This window comes from Coturnix japonica, chromosome 1, assembly GCF_054131305.1.
Source record: "Coturnix japonica strain WE chromosome 1, WE-NBRP24, whole genome shotgun sequence".
Lineage (NCBI taxonomy): Eukaryota > Metazoa > Chordata > Aves > Galliformes > Phasianidae > Coturnix > Coturnix japonica.
This window is the reverse complement of record NC_140663.1, coordinates 53,121,610-53,146,078: the sequence shown is the minus strand read 5'-3', so window position 1 is coordinate 53,146,078 and position 24,469 is coordinate 53,121,610. Positions and strand designations below refer to the sequence as shown.

General features: G+C 41.8%; 1 protein-coding gene across 50 annotated transcripts in view; it reads right to left on the bottom strand.

The window, feature by feature from the left end:
• MICAL3 (microtubule associated monooxygenase, calponin and LIM domain containing 3) overlaps nucleotides 1-24,469 on the bottom strand; it is a 166,115-nt gene that overhangs the window by 20,152 nt on the left and 121,494 nt on the right. For 19 of the 50 annotated variants that reach the window (XM_015864896.3, XM_085520391.1, XM_085520396.1 and 16 more), the window contains 13 exons: nucleotides 22,002-22,240; nucleotides 20,813-20,902; nucleotides 20,120-20,182; nucleotides 17,661-17,798; nucleotides 15,600-15,662; nucleotides 12,539-12,643; nucleotides 11,789-11,911; nucleotides 11,316-11,407; nucleotides 7,862-9,713; nucleotides 6,877-6,971; nucleotides 3,289-3,339; nucleotides 1,436-1,543; nucleotides 647-740 (listed from right to left, as the gene is read on the bottom strand). In XM_015864896.3, coding sequence (XP_015720382.2) covers nucleotides 647-740; nucleotides 1,436-1,543; nucleotides 3,289-3,339; nucleotides 6,877-6,971; nucleotides 7,862-9,713; nucleotides 11,316-11,407; nucleotides 11,789-11,911; nucleotides 12,539-12,643; nucleotides 15,600-15,662; nucleotides 17,661-17,798; nucleotides 20,120-20,182; nucleotides 20,813-20,902; nucleotides 22,002-22,240 — 3,113 coding nt within the window. The remainder of the gene's footprint in view (nucleotides 1-646; nucleotides 741-1,435; nucleotides 1,544-3,288; nucleotides 3,340-6,876; nucleotides 6,972-7,861; nucleotides 9,714-11,315; nucleotides 11,408-11,788; nucleotides 11,912-12,538; nucleotides 12,644-15,599; nucleotides 15,663-17,660; nucleotides 17,799-20,119; nucleotides 20,183-20,812; nucleotides 20,903-22,001; nucleotides 22,241-24,469) is intronic. The other 31 variants (XM_085520566.1, XM_032443715.2, XM_085520494.1 and 28 more) reach the window with 15 other exon arrangements.

Sequence of the window (24,469 nt, the reverse complement as noted above, 5' to 3'; positions counted from 1 at the left end):
AACCAAGTACTCCTCCACTCATGTTTTGCCAGATCAGGTGAAACTTGTTTAGTATAATTACAAATACAGATCACATTCATTTAACAGCTTGCCATGGATACCTTCTAGTACATGTTTGTATTTCTGCTCTGCACAACTTTGTCTGAAGCAATCAGTGTGCTGGGCTGTGCAGTGAGGAAGATGTTCTGTGATGGTCCCTTGTAAGGACACTACCTTGATAATCCAACACAATAGAGAAAGCACACACAAATTCACAGTTACTTTCTTCATGTACAAATGGGGTTCTTCTACTGTGATAGCTGTGAATTGCAGCTAGGAAACCCCTGTAATTTTCTAGCTGTAAAATCCAATAATGTGCAGAAACAGTCAGACATCCATTATTAATATTAATAACTGGAGGATTACTTCCTGAGTCTCAGGCAAAGACAAGCAAACTAAGTCTCTGCCATTAGAAAGGTCCGAGGATTAGAGGAAATAGAAAAATAGCAAGGCCTCAGGAAAGGAAGAAAAGGGGGAATGGATTCATACTGGACTCTAATTCTAGGCTACAATAGTCCAAATGCTTCTAAAATCCAAGCACCTATGGGCTACTGCACAAGCATTTGATAAAAAAACATTAAAAAGCAAACCAAGCTCTGCTGGATACCTGCTTCTCCCCGAAGGGCCTTCTCCACAGCAACCCCTCTCTCCTCTAGTTGTCTCTGCTTCTCTTCCACTTGTTCAAGCTGTCGCTGGATGATCTGATGAGAAATGAGCTTATCAATAACAATTCTCCTGTTCTGTCTGCAGCACATATCCAGTACCGAGTGACTTCAGTCAGATTAGCTGTTTGAAAACTAAGTATTTGCATGCAACAACACACTGCCTTGAAAGGCATCACAGTCCCGTCCAGTGAGGACACCCCCATCTCTGCATCCTAGCACCTCGTTTAACAGACACCTGAATACTCACTTATTTGTTACAACTGAAATCCCCCTCCTAAATGCTAAGTAAAAGGTGCTGCCATTCAGTCAGCTGATCCCCTTCCTTGAGTTTTAAACAAAACCCATCTCCTATAAACGGTGAGAGCAGATTCTCTTGTGAGTTGAGTTTACTTGGTAACACCTCACCTACCAGTGTAATCTAGGAAAGCGTTCACTGAAATTATCTGACTACAGCTCTTCCATTCAGTGAGTGGTACCATATTCATCTCCAGGTAAAAAGGTGTTATGGTCTCATTTGTCATTTTTCTCGCTGCTAAACTACCTTGACAGGTTCCAACAATTTCTTCCCATGTTTGAGAGACTGATAGAGGAAGTAGGAGCAGAGACAACTGTGTAGAACTAGAGGGAGTTCTGGCTCTGTATTCCTCTTCTGACATACCCAGTGGAATGTCAGGATCACAGTGCCTTTGGATAGGGTTTCCTGCCATAACAAGAAGATTGTGAGACACTACCTGAGCTCTGTGTAACCTCTTGAGCTCTTCTTGCTTGGCTTGTCTGCGGGCAGCTTTCTGTACTCGTCGGGTCAGCTTAGCATTCAGTTCCTCTTCTGTGTAGGCTCTCTGAAGGAAGGAAAAACAGCACACTTTATTTCCATGCCCAGAGGCAATGGGGGAGGGAAAATGATTTTCTTTTCCAAAACTGCAGAAGGGAGGTGTTCTGTCTTTGTCAAAGCTGTGTCAAAAGTCAAGCTTCTGTAGGCAAAGGTGTTCACAGTGCAGTGAGCAACAATTTCAGGTTCAAATCAGGAGTGAAGAAGCACATAAAGCCAATTGCAAAGCTGTGATTTTATATGATGTCCCATTTCAGTCTTCCGTTGCTATCTGGAACCTGTCCACAACAGATCTGTTCTCAACAGATTTAACCAAATGGACTTAATTAAGTCAATCAGTACCTTATAAGGGGGTCACCTTGATTTCATTTTAGAAGATAAAGGCACGTCTACATGAACAGTTACAGCAGAATAAACTAAGAGATCAATATAGACTGGTGTAGTTATATTGGTATTCTGCTTTCTTCATAGAAACCATTTTATTCTGGATGTAAAATACCTGTATTTGGGAGTTATACCAACATAACTGGTAATGTCTACCTGTGTAAATGTGTGCAATTTTTCTCTGAATCAAGAAAGCAAAACGACATTTGAAAACAGAATGATGCTCTGGTGTGAGAGGGTAAATCCCATCTCAAGAAGAATGCAACAAAACTGTCTGGTATAAAACAGAGCAACCAACACCTAACAAGGATATCACAGCACCAGAAGTAATCCAAAATGAGAAAGGCTGCATTTATAGAGATAGAAATATACTCCTCCTTTTCTCCCACGTGAACTGGTTTTCAAAATATCTAAGTCTAAATTTTTTACTGTACTGAAAAGTAGTTCAGTATCTTTTCAGGTATACTAGTTGGTTTGTTGTTATCTAGGTGTGTTTCCTCTCATCACCTTTAGAGCATCAAAGAAACTTCACAACTGCACTAAATAACCTACAGAGAAGAGAAGAAACCTCTTCCTACATACATGTACGAAGCCTTTATGGGATAGCTGGACACAGATGTCTTCCACTTCTGGAAGTGTCTTCCACACTGACAGTTAAGTTTACAGAAAAAACATTAATACAGACCACACTGATCACACTATCTCCTTTTTATTGTTCTCAGTGAGTAGAGATTTATTTGGTCAGTCCACAGCTCTACTAAAAACTCCTAGGATAGGTGATCAGCAAGCACCATTATTAAAGCTCCAAGAAGTCAATACTTCGCTGGAAAGTTAGAGACAGCATGACTTCCCTATCCTACTTCATGCTGTTGTGACTGTCAAGATAGGCCAATAATGACTGCAGAAAGCAGCAACATTTCTGAAACAGAAATGCAACTTCAGTCTGGATTTTAGCTCAATACAGAATTTCACAGAGATTTCAGTGAACCCAAAGATTGTGAGTACTTTTGAAAGGAGTGACAATCCGCTTCATGTTCTAAGTATATAAAAAAAGAATACACATACATATGTAGCTCTCTATCAACCCCATTTGTTCTGAAGCTCAAAGATTATCCACATTACTCTGTGCAGTGGTGCACTGCTGGGTGCTGATATTGCATGCATTTTAACGTGTCAGACTATTTGGAGCTCAGTGCATTTTTGGTAGACAACCTCTACACAGATTTTGCTGCCCATGTCTGCTAACATCTCACGCATGCACAGTCAATGTTTGTGATGTTAGTGTACATGTGATGGATAGCTATGGATTCAATGGGTTAATATAGGGGTATACATGCAACAATGGCCAACTACTGGGAATGGAGACACTACCTTTGACGAATATGATCTCTTGAATGCCAAGGCGTGTGGTACATAAATCGACTTTAAAGGGGGGATGGTAAAGGAAAAAAAATAAAAAACATACAAAATGAAGCAAAATCAGTTCAACATTGAAAACAGATGCATAGTAAAAAAACAAAGCTGTTTTTAAATGCAACACAGAATTGTGCAAATGCTGAACATGGCCCAGTCTGATTATGCACAACAAAACCATTGTGCACAAAGTCAAGTTTCTAGCACACTCCTAAAGGCAATTAGCTTTGGCAGTCTCTTTCAAGATGCAGTCAACTTGGAAATACTTTTTTCTCTAGAGGAATTCTTTGGCCTTTGTCCACCTATGGATTTAATATCCACTTGGGCAGTAAGTATACATACACATACAAAATTCTGGCGTACACTGTGGAATAATAGCTTGTTTGCTGGGGCATGTTTGGTAGCTTTACTTTACTTGCTAAGCCAATCACATATTACTCTGTCACACACTCTCCATTTATACACTGTTTTACAACCTTTCATGGAGGCTGTGTCTATTTCATGGTTTAAAATAATTTCTACTCCATCAAAATAATAATTTGCATTTAAATAACATCATAATCTTCCTCGCTGCTTTGACTGGAGAAACACTAGGTAGGCTCAGAGTGGGTTACATGTCATCTCCCTGTTTAAGAAAAGAACCTCCAGAGAACCTGAGGAGAGGAGAGGAGAGGAGAGGAGAAGAGAGGAGAGGAGAGGAGAGGAGAGGAGAGGAGAGGAGAGGAGAGGAGAGGAGAGGAGAGGAGAGGAGAGGAGAGGAGAGGAGAGGAGAGGAGAGGAGAGGAGAGGAGAGGAGAGGAGAGGAGAGGAGAGGAGAGGAGAGGAGAGGAGAGGAGAGGAGAGGAGAGGAGAGGAGAGGAGAGGAGAGGAGAGGAGAGGAGAGGAGAGGAGAGGAGAGGAGAGGAGAGGAGAGGAGAGGAGAGGAGAGGAGAGGAGAGGAGAGGAGAGGAGAGGAGACCATTGCCTTCCCCTCCAAGAATATTCTAGGTTAAACTGTACCTGAAAATAAGGCAAGTAAAATACCTCGAGTCTTTAAGAGAAGGTAATTTGTCTTGTGTCATGAAGTACAGAGGGCATTATGCCATTCTGGGCAAACAGGCAGCATTTGCATTTGCACATTTAAATAACTAAAAACAACCACAAATGAAAAGCCATTGAACAATTTAAGCACGTATGCAAACATCAGTAAAAAGCAAACTACCTGTGAGTAAAGCACATCTGATCACAACACCACAACTGTAGAGGAACGATGACAAGCAATGACGCACAATGACACACCCATACACAAGGAGCCCACAGGGTATTCACACTAGGAACTCTTTATAAAGTGTTTTTCTTGTAAGACATTACACTGAACAATGCCGAACAAATTTGCTGCTGATCACAAAGAACAGGCTACACGGAGCAAGCCACCTGGGAAGCAAGCTCACTACAATTACTGAAGCAAAATTTCGGCTCAGAGAAGGGGTTCACATAAAAGTTATGTGCCATATAGGAAGTAAACTTTTACCTACAGTTGAGTACCTTGTAATTTAAAACACATAACATTCCCACCCCAAATCAGAACAAACCCAGTTTCGTCAGTCCCAAAGTTCAGTTACGTTTCTTTTGACAGCAACATATTCCATGTTTGCATCTCTTTCACATCCTCAAACAGGATGCAATAAAGTTAGGTACATGGAGTTCTCTGTTTCCTCTAAACAAATCCATTCTCCAAAACTGTTCCTTTAGAAAGCAGGCAGATGCTGATCCAAAGATCTATTCTTAATATAAGCTCAGCAACAGCAAACAGGAGAAAATGAGACATACCAACATACCTTTGGCAAAACTGATGAGATATTTTGAGTATTAGGATCCCAGCCATCTGCCACTGTCACCTATCCCCACAAAGCTTAGTGACCGGATCTTTTTCTGCTAACACCATTTTAAATGAAAGTTGCTCAGCATAGAAAAGACAAACACACACAAAAAACCCCATGGACCATCAAGGCATACTCAAGTCTGAAAATAGGCATGGACCTTATTTAAGGCCTGCTTCCTCCTGAAGGAGCGCACAAGGTAGAACAGTAACTCTGTAACTCTTATCTGAACCCCTGTTGGCACATCTGTCCCCTTCTAACCACAGGTACCTCGTTCCTATGCATCTCTTGGAAAATGCAGAATTTCTCATGAAACACCTTGAGGGCATACAAGAAGGAATGAAAGGGGAAGAGGAAAAAAAAGGAATAAAAGAAAAAGAAAACAATCTTCCTCCCAGAAGAGATCTACATCAGCTAGGAAGAGAAACTGAAAGACAAGTAAGTAAATGCAAGGAAATTCTTACTTTTCATCAAGTCCATCCACCAGCCTTATATATACACAGAAATGCAGGACTAGATGAAAGGTTTGAGACAGGAGGTACAGACCACTGTGTCGGGGACACCACCCTCTGAGATAATCTCTTCATGAGTTATTTCATATACGGACCAGGCTCCATTGAGAAAGGACAGGAAGAATCCATTTTTCATTCTTTAGTACCAGGAGGGCCAGTGGAATCTCTACTTATTCTTTATACCTAGCAAAGTCTGTCTTGCAGAGCTTAGAAGCCAATAAGAATGAAAGCAGCAGAGCATATCCTTACGTTTTCCACCAGTGCACTGATATCCCCTCTGTTTTGTTCAATAACTTCATTAAAGTACCACTTAAAGTGAAACTATTTTAGACACTGATATGTCTTACACCACTGCACTACTGAATTAGCTCTGGGAAGTTTGCTCAGGAACAAGAAGTTTCTCAGAAGAAGCAGAGTTCACACCAGGCCACACTGGGATGAAAACACCGTGCTAAGGCTAATCATTATATACTGGGATTTCAAAAGGGATCGCTATGTGTTTAGTCTTTACATTTGTTTTCTTTACATCAGATACAAAGAAATACTCAGCAACTACCAAGAAGTCCTCAAACAAAACAAGGTAAAAGTAGGAGAGACAACTGATGGCTCATCTGTCCTTCAGGCGTAAGAAAGTACTAATACTCTTTGCCTAGGAAAAATATGTAGGCCTGTATGAGTCACAAAGTGCAAACCACAGCTTACCTTTCAGTTGACAGTCTGTCATAATTGTGCTCTTGAGGCATAAAAAAGTATACTGCTGCCTGTAGTTTGCTTGGAATTCTACCTCATCAATCTATCAAAAAGGCCGGTGAAACAAAGTCCTACAGTCGGAGCCTTACAAGAGGTGAGGACTACCTTTTTGCAATGACATAACAGTTAGTGAAATTTTGTCTTCTGACATTTTCTGTAGATTACTGGTATGTTCATTACAGGGACAAGATTCACTGTTCAGACTGTAATATTCAGATATAAAATAACCTAACAGTGAGATAACAGACTCCTTATATTATAACATTAGTAAGTAGTTTGTAATTGTTAATTAAGTGAAACAAACCCTTGGTCAGCTTCCACGAAAGCCTGTTCCACGGAAGAAACAGTAACAACAACAAAAAGAATCACCTAAGCTCCTGCCATGGGTCTGAGTCTCTGATCTGCATGATACAACATCTGCCTACCTCTCGCTTGGATTTTTGGGAGGAGCGTTCCAGAACATCATCGCTGGAGAGGTCAGAGTCCTCTGAGAAACTCAGGTGTCGACGGAGCTGCAAATCTGAGAAGACAGGAATAAGAAGGGGAAGTTAGAAAAATGGCAGCCACAAGAGCGCATTTCCCTCTGTAAGCACTTTGGATCTCAGCTGGCAAGCTGCTTGAACTTGAGAATCACAGTTGTTTATGCCACACTGAGCTGCACTGCCTGTGAGTGCATAGTCAGCACAGAAGCACTACCCCACAAAATAATGGTCACTAGTTAGAAGCTTCAATCTGAGTGGGCATCACTTTCTGCCAACAATACTAGAAGTCATGATCATGATCCTTCCTTTCTGCTGCATCAATGTTCTGATGAAACATACAGCACTTGGGTGACAGCAGCAGGCACCATTCTGGCTATTTGTACAAAGCCAAAGAAATGTAACATATTTGGTTTTGATCATGTTTATGGTTAACTTATTTACTGTAACACAACTTGCCATTAAACATTTCTGTCTGTACCTGATGGTGTGAGAGATTTACACGAGGCTGCAGAATCTGCACCTTTAAGTGAGCAAGCAGTTGTCAGATCACCAAGAACACAGCAGTGACTGCATCCCTGCAGTCTTCTGTATCCACAGAACCAGGTTGAAAGAAACAGAACATCCAAGGAAAAGGGGAGGATCAGACAGAAAACAAAGTTCTAACATCACAAAGACCTCACTCCAGTAAATAATGCTTGTTTCTCAAACCAAGCTTAAGGCAGAACCTGGATGTGCCTTGTACATAGCAAGAGTGAAGCTTCTATTTAAGGACCCTTTTAACTCCATAAATATGCAGCCACACAACTGGAATTGCTGCTACGTATCCTGGTCTTTACCTCTAGCAATGAGGAGAGGTGCCATTCAACATAATATCATGATGACAAATTTACATTCAAAGATAAACAGCTGTATCACATATCTATTGTACCTGCAGCTGTTATCAGTGGAGATGGTTTGTGCTTGCCAGAGTCCACAGTAGCACTACTTGAGGGAGTACTTGGGCAGGATTTGTCATCAGCTTTCTTCTTCTTGTCTTTCTTATACCCAGAAAAAACAGACTTCCATAATGACCTTGTCTTTGTTGCTTCCTCTGTCCCACCACTAGATTTGTCTGAAAGCCTGCTGTCATTTTTTGATTTCTTCTCCTTTTTGTTCTTACGAGGGGAGAAAAGAGAAGATCTTTTCTTACTCTTCCCACTGGAGCCCTCTGAAGAGGTGACAGATCCTTCAGGTCCAGCCACATCAGCAGCAGGAGTGGAGAACTTCTCACTAGCAGCATCATGCTTTAGTGTGGACCCCTCTGCTATTTTCAATGCCGAGTGCTTTGGAGAGTCATAAAACAACTCTTTGGTCTTCAAAGGCATAGAAGATGCCTTTCGTGCCCTTGCGGCTCCAGCAGCTGCAGCCATCTCCATATCTTTCATCTTGCATAACTGTTTAGCCATGGCATCACGTAGTGCTTGGCTCTTGACGGACTTCTCTCTGGCTCTCATTCTTTCTTCAGCAAGCTCCTTGGCCTCTGCAGAAATTTCAGGCAGCACTCTCTTCTTTTGGTTAACCCCTCCCTCCATAGAGGGTGGACCACCATTTTCCTTGACCAAGGGCAAAACAAGTGGTTTCTCTGGCCGTGGCCTACTGGTAGGAGGTGTAAAGAATTTCTCATGAAGGCTTGAGTCCTCTGTCCTGTCATCATACGTGTCCTCTACATCATCAGCAAATGGAATCTCATCCACACTCTCTGCAAAAGACTTTCGCACATCATCTTTTTTGGCCTGCATTGGTTCTTTGACAGCAGAGGTTGGCTCGTGGCGTGGGGGAACGGGAGGTGTTGATGCTGGTGTTGGAGGTGACTTGGATTCAATCTCATTCTGCCAAAGTGCTTGATACCTCCTTCTACGCAAAGTAGCCGGTTCTTCATCTTGAGGAGGTGGTGGTGGTGGACTTGATGGAGGAGTAAGCATAGTAGAGTCGGAAGTGTTGAAGCTCTGGCTTGCCAAAGTCCTCATGTTAGATGAGCTCTCCTGAAGGCCAAGTCCCGAACTGCTGGATACATCTCTCTTAACTTCATGGGAACTCCTCAGTTCTTTTTCTGATGGAGATTTTGGAGTGAGCAGAGAAATTTGCTCGTTTTCTAACTTGGACAGTCCCTGCCTTCTTGGGGCAGGCTGTGGCTTCACAAGACGCATCCTTTCGTCCCCTGTGACACTCTCACTATTAAAAGTCTTCAGAGGAGCTGTCTCAAGGGCAGGAAAGTTTGATTCTGAGCGTTTGTTTCTGTCTACTGGGGTGAGTCCTAAACTCCTCCGGATTTCAGCACTCTTCATCCAGAACTCTTCTACAAGGTTACTACGTTTCAGAGCTTCTTCTGCAATGGTAGGGCTCCCCAGTTTCTCCACCTCGCTATCCTGGTTCCTAAGGACCAGTTTAGCTAGAGGAGTAGACGTTAAGGCTGGGCCAGGCTGGAAACATACTGGAGGCTCCACTGGGGATGGAATGGATGTTTCAGCAGAAGGCAAAGGCTGTGAACAGATAGGCTTTTGAGAAGATGTTGGGGATGAAGCCAATTTTGGTGCTGCTGGCTGAGATTCTGGTGGAGACGTAGGTGCAGTAGTTTCTGGTGATGCAACTGGCTGAGATAACACTGGAGAGCGTGGCACAGAAGGGCTTTTAGCTTTTCTGTCTTTGGGAATGTCATCCTTTGGTCCTTCCTCAAGAAGGAAAAGCTCAGGGAAAAAGCGTGCCTCTGGAGATTTTATTGCAGCCAGGGGATCCTTTACATCCTAATAAATACAAAAAAGACAGATATAATATATAATAAAATATTAGTAGTCACTGGACACATTAGAATGCTGTTCCATTTTTGCTGCCAAACCTCCCAAGTATTAAAATACAGAAAAAAACCCACAAATCGCATCTTGCTCCCAGGCCTTGAATGTCACTTAGGATTCCTCCTCAGGTGCAGATATCCGATTGTTTAAAATTATCCTTTGTACTCAACAATAGGGCAAATTTAACTATTGGGACAAAAAGAATGCTAAATTCCAGAAATCCGTTTCTATGTTTTCCTACCTTCTCCCTTCCAACTCTGTATAGAATCATAGAATCACAAAGTTGGAAGGGACCTACAAAGTCATCTTGTTCAACCTTCCTCCCATTACCATTGCTACCACAAGCTACTAGTAAGTAGTATATAAGTTAAGTAGCTAACAAGTATATATCAGTAGTCCCTCATCTCAGACAGATTTCATTCAACTTTCTCGAGCTCTCATCAACACAGTACTTTCTGCCGGCTTGCATCCACTGCAGCTGCAACATTTTTTTAAAGCAAGGGGTGGTTTAAGAGTAAATTAGGCAAACTGCCATATTACTCAGTAGTACAATTCTTTGAATATGTAACCTTTTGGCATGGCACTCTTCTTACTGAGTTCTGATATTATCTTCCTAATGTTATCTTTTGCACCAGCTTTCTTCTAAAAGCCAGAAGTTTAGTTCAATTGTCACAAAACCACTAGAGAATGAACTTCTCTGTCTGCGTGCTCCTATGACATATTAAACACTCAGCTCTTTAAGTACTGAATTCAGGCATTATCCTGACATGAAGTATAACTTTGTCTAACAGAATCATTGGATTGGTCTGAAAAAACAATCACCCTCCATTTTAACAGTGTTGTCAACAATTGCCGTCAGCATACCAGCCTTATCCTGTCATCCATCCATTGTGCAAGTAAAATGGTTCATAACAAAACTCTCTAGGAAAGTCAAATCATTAAGCAATTCTTCACAAACACTGGAGATAAATGTTTGAAATAAACATCTTAAGGGTCATGGACTTTCTGCTCTTGCATCCTATTAGCTGGAAATGCCACAGTAAGCTTGCATGCCGACTTCAGGGCTAACAGTACAACATTAAATAACTCGGCTTCCTTCAGCTGAACTATGCTGTTACCCTAGAAAACGTAAGCAGTTGGTTACTACGAAATAAGTAATACAAATAAGATTAGTACAGAATCTGTTTTTGGTACTGTTATCTGGTTTGATACCCAAACCAGGACAAACAAGAAACAGCTCACTGATGACTCCCATTATGCATTATATACACAATATACTTCTTGTTAACAGTGCACTGAAATGAAAATATCCTCTCTAATTCCTTTTGCATTTTATGATGGGAACTTGGGTGACTGTGACAGAGCCACTGCGTTCTAAAAGCAGGAAAGAAAGACAGTACATTTTTTTTGAAGTCTACATAAAGCCAGATTTCAAGAACACCAATTATAGAGACCGGAAAGCAGAAAAGAGCATGACTGTCAGTTCTCAATGGTTCATCCAACAAACTGAACTTCAGGTTCTAACTAGAAAACTTGAACGATTCCTCCCCTTACCTCTACTTGTTCTGCTTTGAGACTATCAGCTGGAGACAGAGGAAGAACAATGTCGTTAGCTGACTGATTAGGAGCGGACGGCTTGCATGGATCTACAGAAAGCAAAAATAAGTTTAAGAAAACAAACGAGACTGTTGCATTCTGAATTTTTAATGTTACATGCAGCAAATAGTGACAAACTCCACATTGTCTTACAAATTCTAGGTTAGGCATCTGGAATATCACCAACATTTTGTAAATATTTAAAGCAGTAAAAAATTTTATATAAAGGCTTCTACAAGAAGCAGTGATCAGATGGATTCTCACTCTTTCCAAAGCTGTGATCAATGGACTTGTAACATTCTTCATGAAGTGTTTATGGAGGCCACTGAGAGAAGTTGGTTCAAATCCAAGAGATTTAAAACATTAAATAAGCGTATAGACTACCCAGAAGGCAATTACAATCATTCAAACAATGGTGGGAAAGCTATTACCTTCTTTCACGCTGCAAGAAGCATCTTCTGCTCCTTCTTCATCTTCAGAAACTTTTAGTCCTGGCTCTTCTACCTCAGTTCGATGTAAACGAAACTCGGCTTCTGCATCAGATGGGATGTCATCTGCTCATTAATAGCACAGGTTGGGCAGGAAGGGGGAAAAAAAAAGAAGACAACTTGAATGCAAGTCCATCAGGACATCTGCTCATTATCTTCAAAATCTTTCGTAATGCTTTCTGTTCACATGCTGCTCATCACCTTTGTAACATGAACGTCTAAATGTTTTACGTCCTTTCTTAGTGCTGAAACAGTCACCTAAGTAGTATGTGATAGATCATTACTAGAAACTACTAAAGAGGTAGTTGATGTCATAGCTTCTCAGTTTTCTATAAACTTCTTAATGTTTTCTGGCATGTGCAGCTCTCTCTACACTAGCAGGGGAAGATGTTTAGTATGATACTATGACCTCTTCACAAATTCACTTCTGTTTTTGTTATTCATACTGACCATGAACAAAAGACTGAGTCCTCTAACTAGCAGATGGGGAAAGGATACAAGAAATTTATTCTACAACCCACAGCACAGAGGTTCTGTTTCTTTTTGTCCTTCAAAGCCTGGCTCCCTCTAGACTATTTGAAAGAAACTCCTAATAAAAACATGATTAGGCTTAAGTACCCTCATATGAAGTGTTTTATATCAATACAATTCTGTTGACATAAGAGGCTCACAAGATGCATAGAGATACCCTACCATCATCCAGCTCTGCACCAGTGTCTCCCTCTTCACCCGCCTGCCCTTCAGTGTCTGCAGGCTCTGTGCCCAGCTCATCCTCCACACCATTATCTTCACAGGAAGCTAGAATATATTCCAATATTTAGAGAAAAGAAGAACATCTATACAGTGAAAAGTGCATACATTAAACTGAAACAATAGTAGACATGTTTATTTACTACTGCCAGAAAAGAAATTCTGAAGTGTGTCGGCTAGAAGGACATAATGTGAAACGATACTTTCAGCCTCCAAGAAAGAAAGGAATGCCTGCCCTTTGGGATTCTGTAAGGCATTTGCAGTGAAAGCTGCCAGGACTTATCTGAGAAGAAGGCCTTCTGAAAAAAATTCAACAAGAAGGGTACTGAGAGGCCACCAAACCAGCATTAAGTTTACTGTTTTTCCAGTAAATCACTATCACTTCATAGCACACGTGTATTAGGTGAAAACTGAAATCTCACAGTGTACCACAACTATGCACGTAGAAACTGAAACGGGCTTTTGTGGAGGTATGTCAGAGATTAGTAGTCTAGCACTAGGACTGAACTTTATTGCATGTGGAAACTGTTAAACTCTGGGCAGCCGTGGCTCTCTTTGGCATTTGACACTGGCAAATGTAGCAGTATTTAGTCACAAGAAAAGAGAAGACCAAGCTACAAGGTCTACATTTCATAAATATTCAATATTAAGATAACTTAAAGACAAACTAACAAGAATAAAACAACCCCACAAAAGAAGACCCAACAACAACTACAAAAAAACCCACAACCCACAACACCCTGACCCATCTCTAATGCTATGAATGTTTTACTAGGATTTTCTTCATTAAGCATTTTCATGGAATGCCATATATTTCAAACATCATTTAAATATAAAGAAGCACTTCCAGATTTTTCACAGTAGAGTCAATGAAGGACATTTTTAGCTTTGTGCAGCAGGTCATTTAGCTCTGTTATATAGCCACCTATTGCAAATGCTTACTCAGTCAGCATGTGTCATCATGCACAATGTTTGCTAACTATACACACAGCACCCAGTCCTACAATGATGATTCTTGATCACTCTGTTATGATAAACTACACATTGCAAGCCTCTGGACCTGCTCGTGGCATCACACTGTACTTTCTAGGAGGGCTCCCGGCAGTTTCCCACAGTAGAGCTGGAGGCTGTTTCCAGTAGGAGTCCGGATGCATTCCCCCAGTTCTGGATGACAAAGAATTTTAGCCCTGTGGCTGTGGATCACATTGTGCCATCTTTCTTCGGAGTCAGATAGCTGAGACTGATCTTTTCATTTGCCTCTGAAGATTGGGCATTTGTGACCACAGATACATTACCATTATCAACTATGACAATCCAGAGAATAAACCAACCCTTCCTAAAACTGAGGTCTTACAGTCTCTCCTCTTTTTCAGTTTTTTACTAGTCTCAAAATAAAGCCTTCAGTGGAGTGTTTGTCTTCCTCGTTCAACCTCTTCCACAAAGTATTTTTTCTATGCTTTTCCCCTCTGCAGTATTATGACAGACAAACATATGTGTTAATTTATTTTCTGTCAGCTACTGTGAAAAGGCAATTGTGCTTACTTGTCATAAGACACTGGCCTATTCACTTACATCACAGGCTTATAAAATACATAATCTTACAGAGTTAGAACATAGGAGACTGAGTCATGCAGCAAAGGCTGGATTTCCCAGGATGGCATATATAAATGTACTGAACAAAAGCAATTGTGTCTGATTGTTGATGAAGTATGCACTAGGCCATGTTGTTTGGGGAATAATAATGTCATGGGATGTCTTTATGATAACAGCAAATGTGAGTAATCTTAACCAAAACCCATAGGAATGTAACCTGATGTTAGGAAGATCTGATTCCGCTATGTACACATCTATCTTCAGATACAGAAACCACGAGGGGACACAATACACACAGGGAGTGTTGGAAGGAGAAGAGAAAATCAGCTCATAAATAGGTTGGTATACAAACCTCAAGCGAAGATTATGGATGCACAGACAAGGAACGACTTGGAGCAAGGGGGATCCCATTTTGAGGGATACGGAGAACTTGCAGGTGGTCGGTTATATTATACATATATTGTGCATATACGTATACGCAGTTAGGATAAAAAGCAAGAGGCCAAAAGCTGTCACACAATAACTCAGAAGCTACACACTATGGCAGCCAGAAACTGGGATCAGCACTTTGCTTGTACCAGCTAGCAGCCAGGAGCAGGCTGCACAGTGTGCAGCTATCTTGTAAACCACTGCTCTCTTGTCAAAGCAGCAACAGAAGCAAAGGTGTATAGATGAGCTAGCTATTCTGATGTGCCAAAGCAGCTTAGCAGTAGATCCACTACGTATCCATAACTACTTCTGTTCCACTCGTTTAGATACTTGCACTGCTTACACAAATCTATTCTCTTAACTCTAGTCCCACAATCATCAGTTTTGTAATAGTCTAGATGACTGCACAACAAAAGCAATGGAGCTCCGCCAACCATCCTTCAGCTTTGCTGAGGCTTGCCTACATATATGGATCCCCAAGCCAAAGCCAACAGCCATCATTATTCTTAAAGATCCCACCTTCAACCTTAATCTTCCTTGTCTTCTTCATCAGATAGCTAGTTTGCAGCTGCTACAGATAACTCCTATTGCTTCCAGCACCATTAATCTTCATCCTCTTAATATTTTGACTGCAAGAAAGCCCTGTGTTCCTTTAGTCAAGGAGCTGGGAGAATAATACCTAGTCTATTTTTCAGTTTACAAAGAGAACTGAAACACTCCACTAGATTCCTCCCTTGTTATACCAAAGATAACCTGTCTGGCCTCCCTTCAGAAGGGTTACAACAAACATTGAGTTCATGCAGGAACAGGCTGTCTGAGCAAGGTGTGCATGCACACTCCCCTCCCTCCCTCCACTTCCCATCATGCAGTAGCGATAGGGCTGTAAGTCCAGGGTTAAAGTACCAGCTCAGCTGCTGAAGGCATGGAGAAGAGACGGGCAGGGTTATTGTGCATTGGAATACATTTAACATCACCAAACTACCTCCAGGGACCGTCTCCAGCCACGCCTGTACCGCCTCATGGCGTACGGAGGGAAGGTCGGATGCTGAATTTAAAAAACAACAAATTATAAGAAGTCAAAATGAGACCATCAGTAAGCAGCTAAATCAGAAGTGTGACAATGGGAGAGTCTTCGCTGAGAAATACAGGAACAAAACCTGTGAGATGTTAAACAACCGATTCTAGGCTTGGGATTAAAATTGAGATATCAGACAAATGTCAAGGGCCAAATCTTTAGGCTACGCCATGTTAGAGGAAATACATGGTGAGAAAAATGCAGCATCTGACCCGCAGGTTGCTGCTGCTGTGCTTCACCTGAAACTTTGTACAGGAAGGAAACCCACAGCTGAGGAAACTGAGCTGCCCGTGTTTGAAGGCCAGCGGATGAGGAAGAGCACTACAGTGCAGTGGTAGGGGCTTCTGTGCGCCACCAGCCTTCAGAATAAACCCCTCCACCACTGCTGCCCTGGTAAGCTCTCCCAGCACCTCATAGCTCAGTTCAGCCAGGGACAAGTTCGCCTGCTGAACTAAGATGGAAAGCTTAGAACCTACCCACGAGTGCTCTGTGACAGCCCTTGAAAAATAACCAAGCTACCTGTACTGTATCTGAGTGTAACTGAAGGCACTCATCTACTGATCGAGGTTTTCCTGCTTTGGCATAATTTGAAGGGAAGAGAAGGAAATATTATTGTTGCTACTTCCCAAGAGAAGCTGGAAAGACCACAATCAACTTGGAAGGATCAATGCAGGCTTCCCTCTATTTTGCTGGCAGGTGTACAGTATAGTAAAGTGGAATTATAAAATGTCAACAGAAAGAATTCAAAAACTGAAGCTGAAGCAAACTCAGTTGTGGTAAACTTATGAAAATATGTTGATTTTTTTCACTCATTGTTCTTAAAGCAAGAGCTCTAGTAATACTGAATATTACAGAGTGCGGAACACTGCAAGCTTCTTACTTGCAGGGAGCTGTTTTCACACCAGAAAATCCCAATGCATCCTGCAAACTGCAACTGTAAGTGTAGCTGAACTGAACTGGAACCGTGTATCAAGTTGGATCATGATTTCAAAAAACAACAAAGGAAAAGCCATCTACAAATATGAGGAAAAGATCATTATCTGGAATGGAATGTGATCAGGCAAGATGAAGTAAAGCCCTGGGCTCTGTAATACAGATGGGTCATGAGCTTAATCTCATATTTCCTGTGAAAGGCATTCCTTCTCACAACATACTTACTCCCCCTGCAATTCTTCCATAGTAGTTACAAGACTCTGATAGAAGACGGCCACTCAGTAACAGCATTGCTAGTTTTAACTAAGCTCAGCCTTCTGCACAGGTGAAGCACCTACAACATACTTACCTTAAGACGCACTGTTATGCAGTCTAGAATAAGGGCTGCAGGGACTCACAGAAGGTGTTCTTAAGACTCCTAGACTGTTAGCATATTCCCCTTTCAGAGTTTTCCTTTAAGCAACCGGCAATTCAAAAAGCTCACACCTCACTTTACAAAATAGATATACTGTCCAGTGTTCAGTACAGGGAGTCAAAACAACCCATGGTGAGATACGCAAGCCTTTGGAACTCCACCATTCAGCAGTGATACTAGATGCAGTTACACAATTTGAAAAACAGCTGTGGAGAAATAGGCTCAATACAGAAGCCAACTCTGATCTTTGCTGTAGCAGGTACACAATATAACCCTTTCACTTTCTCTGAAGAGGCAGAGTTCTTGCTGCCACAGAAAGCACTGCTACCCCTGAAGTCAGTTACCAGGACCTGATTACCAATACTCTGTACAGTGAGGAAGAATTCTATGGAGTCAGAACAGGTCAGAAGTCACACCAACACAGGGCTGAGAAAGCACTCATTTTAAGTACACACTGACCTGAAAAGCAAAAAGTTTAACCAAGTGTAATTTCAGAAAGCAGTTCCTTTGGATCACAGCTGTCCCTGCTGTCCACTGCTCTTGAAGGGCACAGAAGCAAGAGGGTTAAACAGCTGCAGCTGTGATCTAGGAACTATCGGTGCAGGGCAAGGGAAGATTACCTCTGGAGGTGGAGGACTTGGAGGCTGGGACCATTTTTTCCTCCTCCTCTTTTTCACGGATGTGTGTCCAGTGCACATCTGCCAGAATCTCCAGAGGATCAACCGGATTTACAATCTGCTGCAGCCTAAGGTTTCCAGCTAGCAGATGGAGGAGGGGATGGCATACCGGGATGCAGTCAGGGGGGAATGAAAGACAGGGAGGAAGAGATGGGACAACAGTGGAAAGGAAAGGTAACACATCATAGGAAAGGAAATAAGAAAAAGAAAAGAAGGTATTACTGGCTAAGACAGTTTGCAAGACAGAAAAAGTTCAGCATTGTGTGTGCACACATATACTAACACAGAGCTCTTCAGACTCCCCACCAAAGTTCAGCAGTGCCATTCTAGAGGCAAAGAGATGCTATCAAAACCGTCATTGCAGATTATGTCTATTGCAAGCAGCTTCACTGAAATGAAAGACATTCCCTGGGTGTCCAACAGATACATAAATACCAATGCAGCAGAAATTTCCAGCTCCTTCAGCCTATTCTTCATGATTATTGCCAAAGACATCTTGCTTTTAAGGGACAGTCTGCACTGTAGCTTGAGGCACCAAAACAAAAGCTCTTTCAAGCCCTACTATTAGGTTAAGTGCGCCTATTTATGCTGGATAGTATCTCCCTGTGAATTAAATTACATGATGGGTCTCAGAGTCTCTCATGCGTGTGGCTGTGCGTGCACACTTAAAATAGTAGATTGTGCAATCCTGCTACTTTGCACTGAAAGGCTTGTTCAAAGGGTACAACTCTTTTTCTAAAAAGAATATCGGTATTTTCATTATGACTTAACAGTGTCTCCACTTCCTCAGAAGAGACTTCCTGTTACAGAAATGAATTTGTTTAAAGTAGATTGCATTACTCCCCAATTATCTGCCTACATAACACTCAGATATGGATAGTCAAAGAAAACAATGGGCACACTACTGAAGCAACTGATAAGCAAACTGCTTAACTGCTGCAGAACACCCGTGTTGGAAACATCTAACCTGCTGCATATCGTATTGACAGACCCTACCTCTGTTGCTGTCGGTTATGGGACTATAGTTCAGGTTTTATTTACTCATAAAAAACCCAACTTGTTCTATAGGAAACAAGGTGTTCAGTGTCTTCTGTAGTGGTCTTCAGAAGCAAATGATCCTTTCTGTAAAGTAAAATGCCACTTACTTCATAAGCAGTAAGTCAATTTTGAAAACAGCTGATTACCCCTACGTAGGGCCAACACTGTTTCAGCAGTTCAAAGCCTCAAAAACAATTAGGTTTTTATGTTGTGGACTAGTGCTTGAAGGAAACAAGAAACATCAGCAGAGTTTACAAGTTGCACTCATCATTTCCTGCTGTCTTGTTTTAACAAAGGTCCTCTTTCCCAGCCATGTTTTCCCCAGAAATGACACAGTGTTTGAGACTTCCGTTTCTGAAATGACTGTGTGTGACATTTGGCATCAAAACTGCAGAAGAAACAGGCAGAAGGAACTGCAGGAAGGACAGAATTACCTGTTGGTTATTAAAGAGGAAAAGGGGTCAGATGCACAAACTCAAATGCAGAACAGAATTAGCAGTTTAGCCAAGGACTGTAACCTCATCAGAGAGCTTTCTTATCAACCAGCACAAACTACGGGACATCTTGCAGGGACAGAGGTCTGGGCTTTTCTCACTGCAGACCAAAGCACTCACATGCAGGCCCCAAGATGAGTAGAGTTAGCATTTGCATCGCCAAACAAAATTTTGTGTTAAACGGTTTAGGTTTGCCAGCAATGGCTGAGAAGTATATAGTCACTCAGCAGGGCTAGAAAAGAGCAGGTCCCACGTGATCTCTATGTTTTAAATGGATTGCTCTGGGATTTAGACTAGCATAATACACCTTCAGTTACCCCCACAAGCCTCCAAAGAGAGGCCTGGGCCTGTCCCACTTAGGATGTAGGTCCTTTTCACCTATCCCAGTAAATTAATAGCAGTTGAAACAGCACGGCCAACTGTGCAGGAGTGCTGCTTGGCTGAGAGGGAAACCTGAAACCTCCTTGAGATCTAAATGCTTGAGAATTCCAAGAGACACTTGGTGTAGCCCTCTTTCAAGACTGCCTGCTAAAAGTTCTACAGGAAGCTGGATGTTAATTCCACTTACATATGGAAAGGCAGCTTTCCCCTCCAGGCCCACTGCAGCACCTTCTAAGAAGCAAGCAGTCTGGATGCTTAACTTTAAATGGAACCACTCACTAATCGACTCCTTGGAATCCAGGTCTAGAGAACAGTAGCAGCTACAACATCTTCATTTATGCTCTTCAGCCATCTTACTAATACTTCTCATTCTTAAACCAGAAAAGTTAATTTGGAAAAAAAAACATAACATAACTGAAGCTAAGCTATTGCTGTTACAACCATATGGTGCAAAATAGGCAGTTAGCTGATGGGGTAATGCCCTCTTACCTGCAGTAAGGCACTTGGGTTCTCCTCTTTTGAATTCTGGCTCTAATGAACCACATTGAGGGACTAAGGGATTAACAAGCTATTAGGACCAAGTGCTTCAAAAAAACAAAAAACAACCATCAGAAATAAACTGCAACAAAATGCATTATGGAAAACAGCACAACTAGTTAGATAGGAATGTCAGGTTCATCTTACGCACATTATATGATGGAAATAACTGAGGGATTTCCATCACTTGATTAGCTTCCCAATAGACTGTCCCCACAAACACTCATTCACAAAGGACAATAACAAAAAATGCAAGTTTGCTCACACAATCGCAGTACTTTGGATGTGTCTCATGTGTCTGACATATTGCATAGGCATGCAGTATGTCTGTGTGTGTATAGACCAAACCTGAAGCTCCTAAATAGGTGGGGGGTCATTGTTCATGCACGTTACAGTCACAAATTGCCCAGGCTTTCTGGATACTCTCTAGTACTGGGCAACTTTATATTTTTAACCTAGAACCAGTGCCAATGTCAGGACTGGGGCACAGAGTTTTAATCAGGAGATAAAGGTAACAACTGCCATCAAATCGATATTTAGAAAGCTTGTAAAGTAATTACGTAAAACACAGAATCTTCTCATGTGGGACCTGCTCTTTAAAACATTCCCCCATACTTAGGGGAAGTGGAAATAGCATATGGGTACCTTTAAATGTACCCGTGTCCTCTTCATCTGAGAGACGTTGAAGCCAGAGGCCTTGCTGCAGCTCTTTCTCCCAAGGGCAATACTCCCCCTCTACAGCAGAGGGAACCACACATCCACATATCACATCAGACACATGTGTGTACACACATAAGCAATGGAGAGAGAGAAAGAGAAAGAAGGAAAGAAAGAGGAAGGACAGCATCAGAAAGAAAGACTGACTGGAAATCCACCGAGACCCCTTATTCCTACTGTGTGTAGCAGGAAAACTGCTCAAAAAAGCAAACCCATTTGTCTGAGCTCACCAAGATTCTAGCGGACACTAAACATGCATGTTACCACATTAAAAAAGCAGTTCTGACTTTCACAGCTGCTACGTTTAAAACACAGGCAAGCAACCTGCTGACCTGATGAGCAAAACGACCACTAAGACCTAAAATAACAGGACCAGTGTTGCAGTAAGTAGACAAAGCCCTTTGTGAAGAAGCTCTTTGGAGTCTACCAGTCTTCACAGAAGGGAAATGGAAGTATAAAGACAAAGACAAAATCAGTGAGAAAACTGGAATGGTGGTGAAATGCTGAACATGTCTGTTCTTAGCACAAACTGCATTTTGATTACTGAGACAAACACACAGGGGAGAGAGTCTTTCCCTAAGATTTTCCACAGAAATCCTTCAGAGTGAAAACAAGAATCCTCTGAGCTCTCTGAACTTCTCAAGGTTGTCCTTTAACAAAGGAGAGCTAAAAGCAGATTCTTCTGGGATGTTCTGCTGTCAGCTAGGGCACTACCCCTTGAGTGAAGTACCTCACAGCACCGACAACACTGCCGTCACAGTGCTTCCAGTTCTTGCCATCGAGGAACAAAGAACCCATTCAATTCCAATTCCCAATAAAAATAATAAATAACGATAAAACAATACATTGTCACAAAGCTTTGAGTTGCACATGTTGGCATGGTGTATGGACAGCATACTCGCTGGTACTAGCACTGCAAGCACTCCGTGGGGTTCTTTCTGTATCCAGAATGGCCACCTTAAAGCTTCCCTCGACAGTAACACCCTCAAAAACCAAAGTAATAAAAAAGTGAAAGGAGAAAGAAAGTTTTCCAAGGCTCATTCTGCAGAACAAGAAGTACACAGCCCTGTCTTCCCTGTTGCCTAGTGGAAAAAAAGTACAAATCAATGTGTCTAACCTTCGCTAGACTCCTCTTCATACTCCTCATCGTCCTCCTCTTCCTCATCTTCTTCTTTGTCATCATACTCATGATTTTCCTCAGCCTCAATCTCTTCTTCACTCTTCCCCTTCAATAAGGCATGGATGCGCACAGCCTCTTTCCATGGGACACCTCCCAAGTCTGAAGGGGGTTGCTGAGGCAGCAGCAGTTCATCATCTTCATCTTCATCTTCCTCCTCCATCTCAGACTCTGAACTACTGTAAAAGTTTAATAAATAAATAAATAAATAAATAAACAAACCACTAGTAAATGTTTTCCAGATCAGCCCTGGATCACTGACAAGTCATACAAGCCATTTAAATACATAAAAGTCTGATACACACAATGGAAACAATAATACTAGTTTTCTGCTTTCAATATTTCACGGGCATTTTCAGTGACAGCACCACGTGTGGCCTGCAGTATGGTCCTTCTAAACAAGGTGACATTAAAGTGCTCGTGAAGCCATGCCCAAATATTTGTGCAGTATTCATTATTACAGTGCATGATCACACAGTGGAGAGAAGTGACCTTCCTAATACCACATTGCTTTGGATAAACTGGTGCAAGAGTGCTTGGCAGTATCATAATGTAGAAGGTCACATCTTTTGATAGTGGCAGCTTCTGCAAGCGTTTTGGATAGCCAAGATGTTTTTGGCACTTGCTGGGGACAACTACAGAAGACTTTATGAAGAATACACAACACAACTATCAGATGCCAAAGGATACAGCATGTGAGAGCTAAGGAAAGCTGGAGAAAAAATCCAACCTTCCTCACTTTTCTGAACAGAATCATAGAATGGTTTGGGTTGGAAGGGACTGTTCAATCATTTAGTTCCAACCTCCCCTTGCTACAGGCAGGGACACCTCTCTCTAGACCAGGTTGCTCAAAGCCCCATCCAACCTGGCCCTGAAAGTCTCCAGGGAGGGGACATCCACAGCCTCATTGTGCAGCCTGTTCCAGTGTCTCACCACCCTCACAGTAAAGGATTTGTTCCTAATATCTAGTTCAAATCTACCCTCTTCCAATCTGAAATTATTTCCCCTCATTCTGTCACTACACGCTCTCCCCAGCTATCCTGGGTCCAGCTGTCAAGCCTGTCCAGGTCTCTCTGGATGGCATCTCTTCCCTCTAGCATGTCAACTGCACCACTCAGCTCAGTGTCACACACAAATTTGCAGAGGGAAACAGAATTATCATATGTATCCAATTAAGTACAGAGTACAGGACAAGAAACCATAGGAAGCAGTATAAGGATAATTACAACGATGAGCTCATTATTCTCACAGTGAAGTCTAAAACATGCAAAACAATAAACCATTAGTGCTCTTTAGTAGGCATCTCTCTTTGATTCTAGCAGCTCTTCTGTATAGGCAGCAGGGACAAGAAATTGTCTATAGAACTGTCATCTATACAGTGACACTACATCTAGCTCATTCTTACATGCCGGACTCCCTAGAGATACTGGGAAGATGGTCGCATGTCAATGGAAAACAAATGTAAACCATATTGCCCTCAGAGAATGAATCTACATGGTGATAAAGTATTCTTCCTTTATCTTTCCTTAATAGAACATTGTTAGAAAAGAATTATTTTTACTAGAGCAGCAGTTGGATGTTTCCCATATAAATCTTAATTGGCTCAAATTCACTTCATTCAAAGGACAAAGCTACTATGGCTAAAATTTAGGTGAATCCCTTGGGAGCAGCATTCTGCTGCTGCTGGTTCCTTATGGAAGTAAAATTTGCATTCAGGTCTAGAAAATATAACTTGTACTGCTGCTGTAATTCATTTCCCTACACATAACATTTTCTTATTCATACTTATTTTTAATGGGCTGTCTCTTTTTTCACATTCTAAACACAGCTGCATGCCATGGACTCTATGTATATTCCAGGAGAATGGAGCATATTCCAACAGCTTTACACAGGTATGCTCACAGAGATAAGTGATGTTTCCATCCTCCCTGCTCCCCGATTAGCAGCACACTTTCCTGCCCTTTAGTATGGAAATAAACCTGACAGGTGCTGCATGTTGGCTTGTTCATGGGCTGTCAGCGAGGTTTACTGCTGCTGCAACTGTTACCATGACTGCTGAGTGGGACAAGCTCTTCAACCAGCCTGCTTATCTCATGTAATATTGACGACATGCATTCTTTACCACACAGCTCACTTTACCTTCCTTGGCTTTTATTTATAACCTACTTTTTGTTTGACCTTTGAATACTGAGAAATGAGAATCTGAAAGAGCAGTGGGATGGCCTGGTATAATGGGCATTCCTTTCAGCTTGCTGATTATGTGCCACAAGAAATAATTCAACAGGTGACACTTCTTTTTTCTTTCCTTTTTTTTTTTTTTTTTCTTTCTTATAAAGTGGAGGTCAAACAGTAAAGTAAAGTTGGCTACTTTATGGAATTCTATAACCAGGTGCATAGCCCTTTGAAGA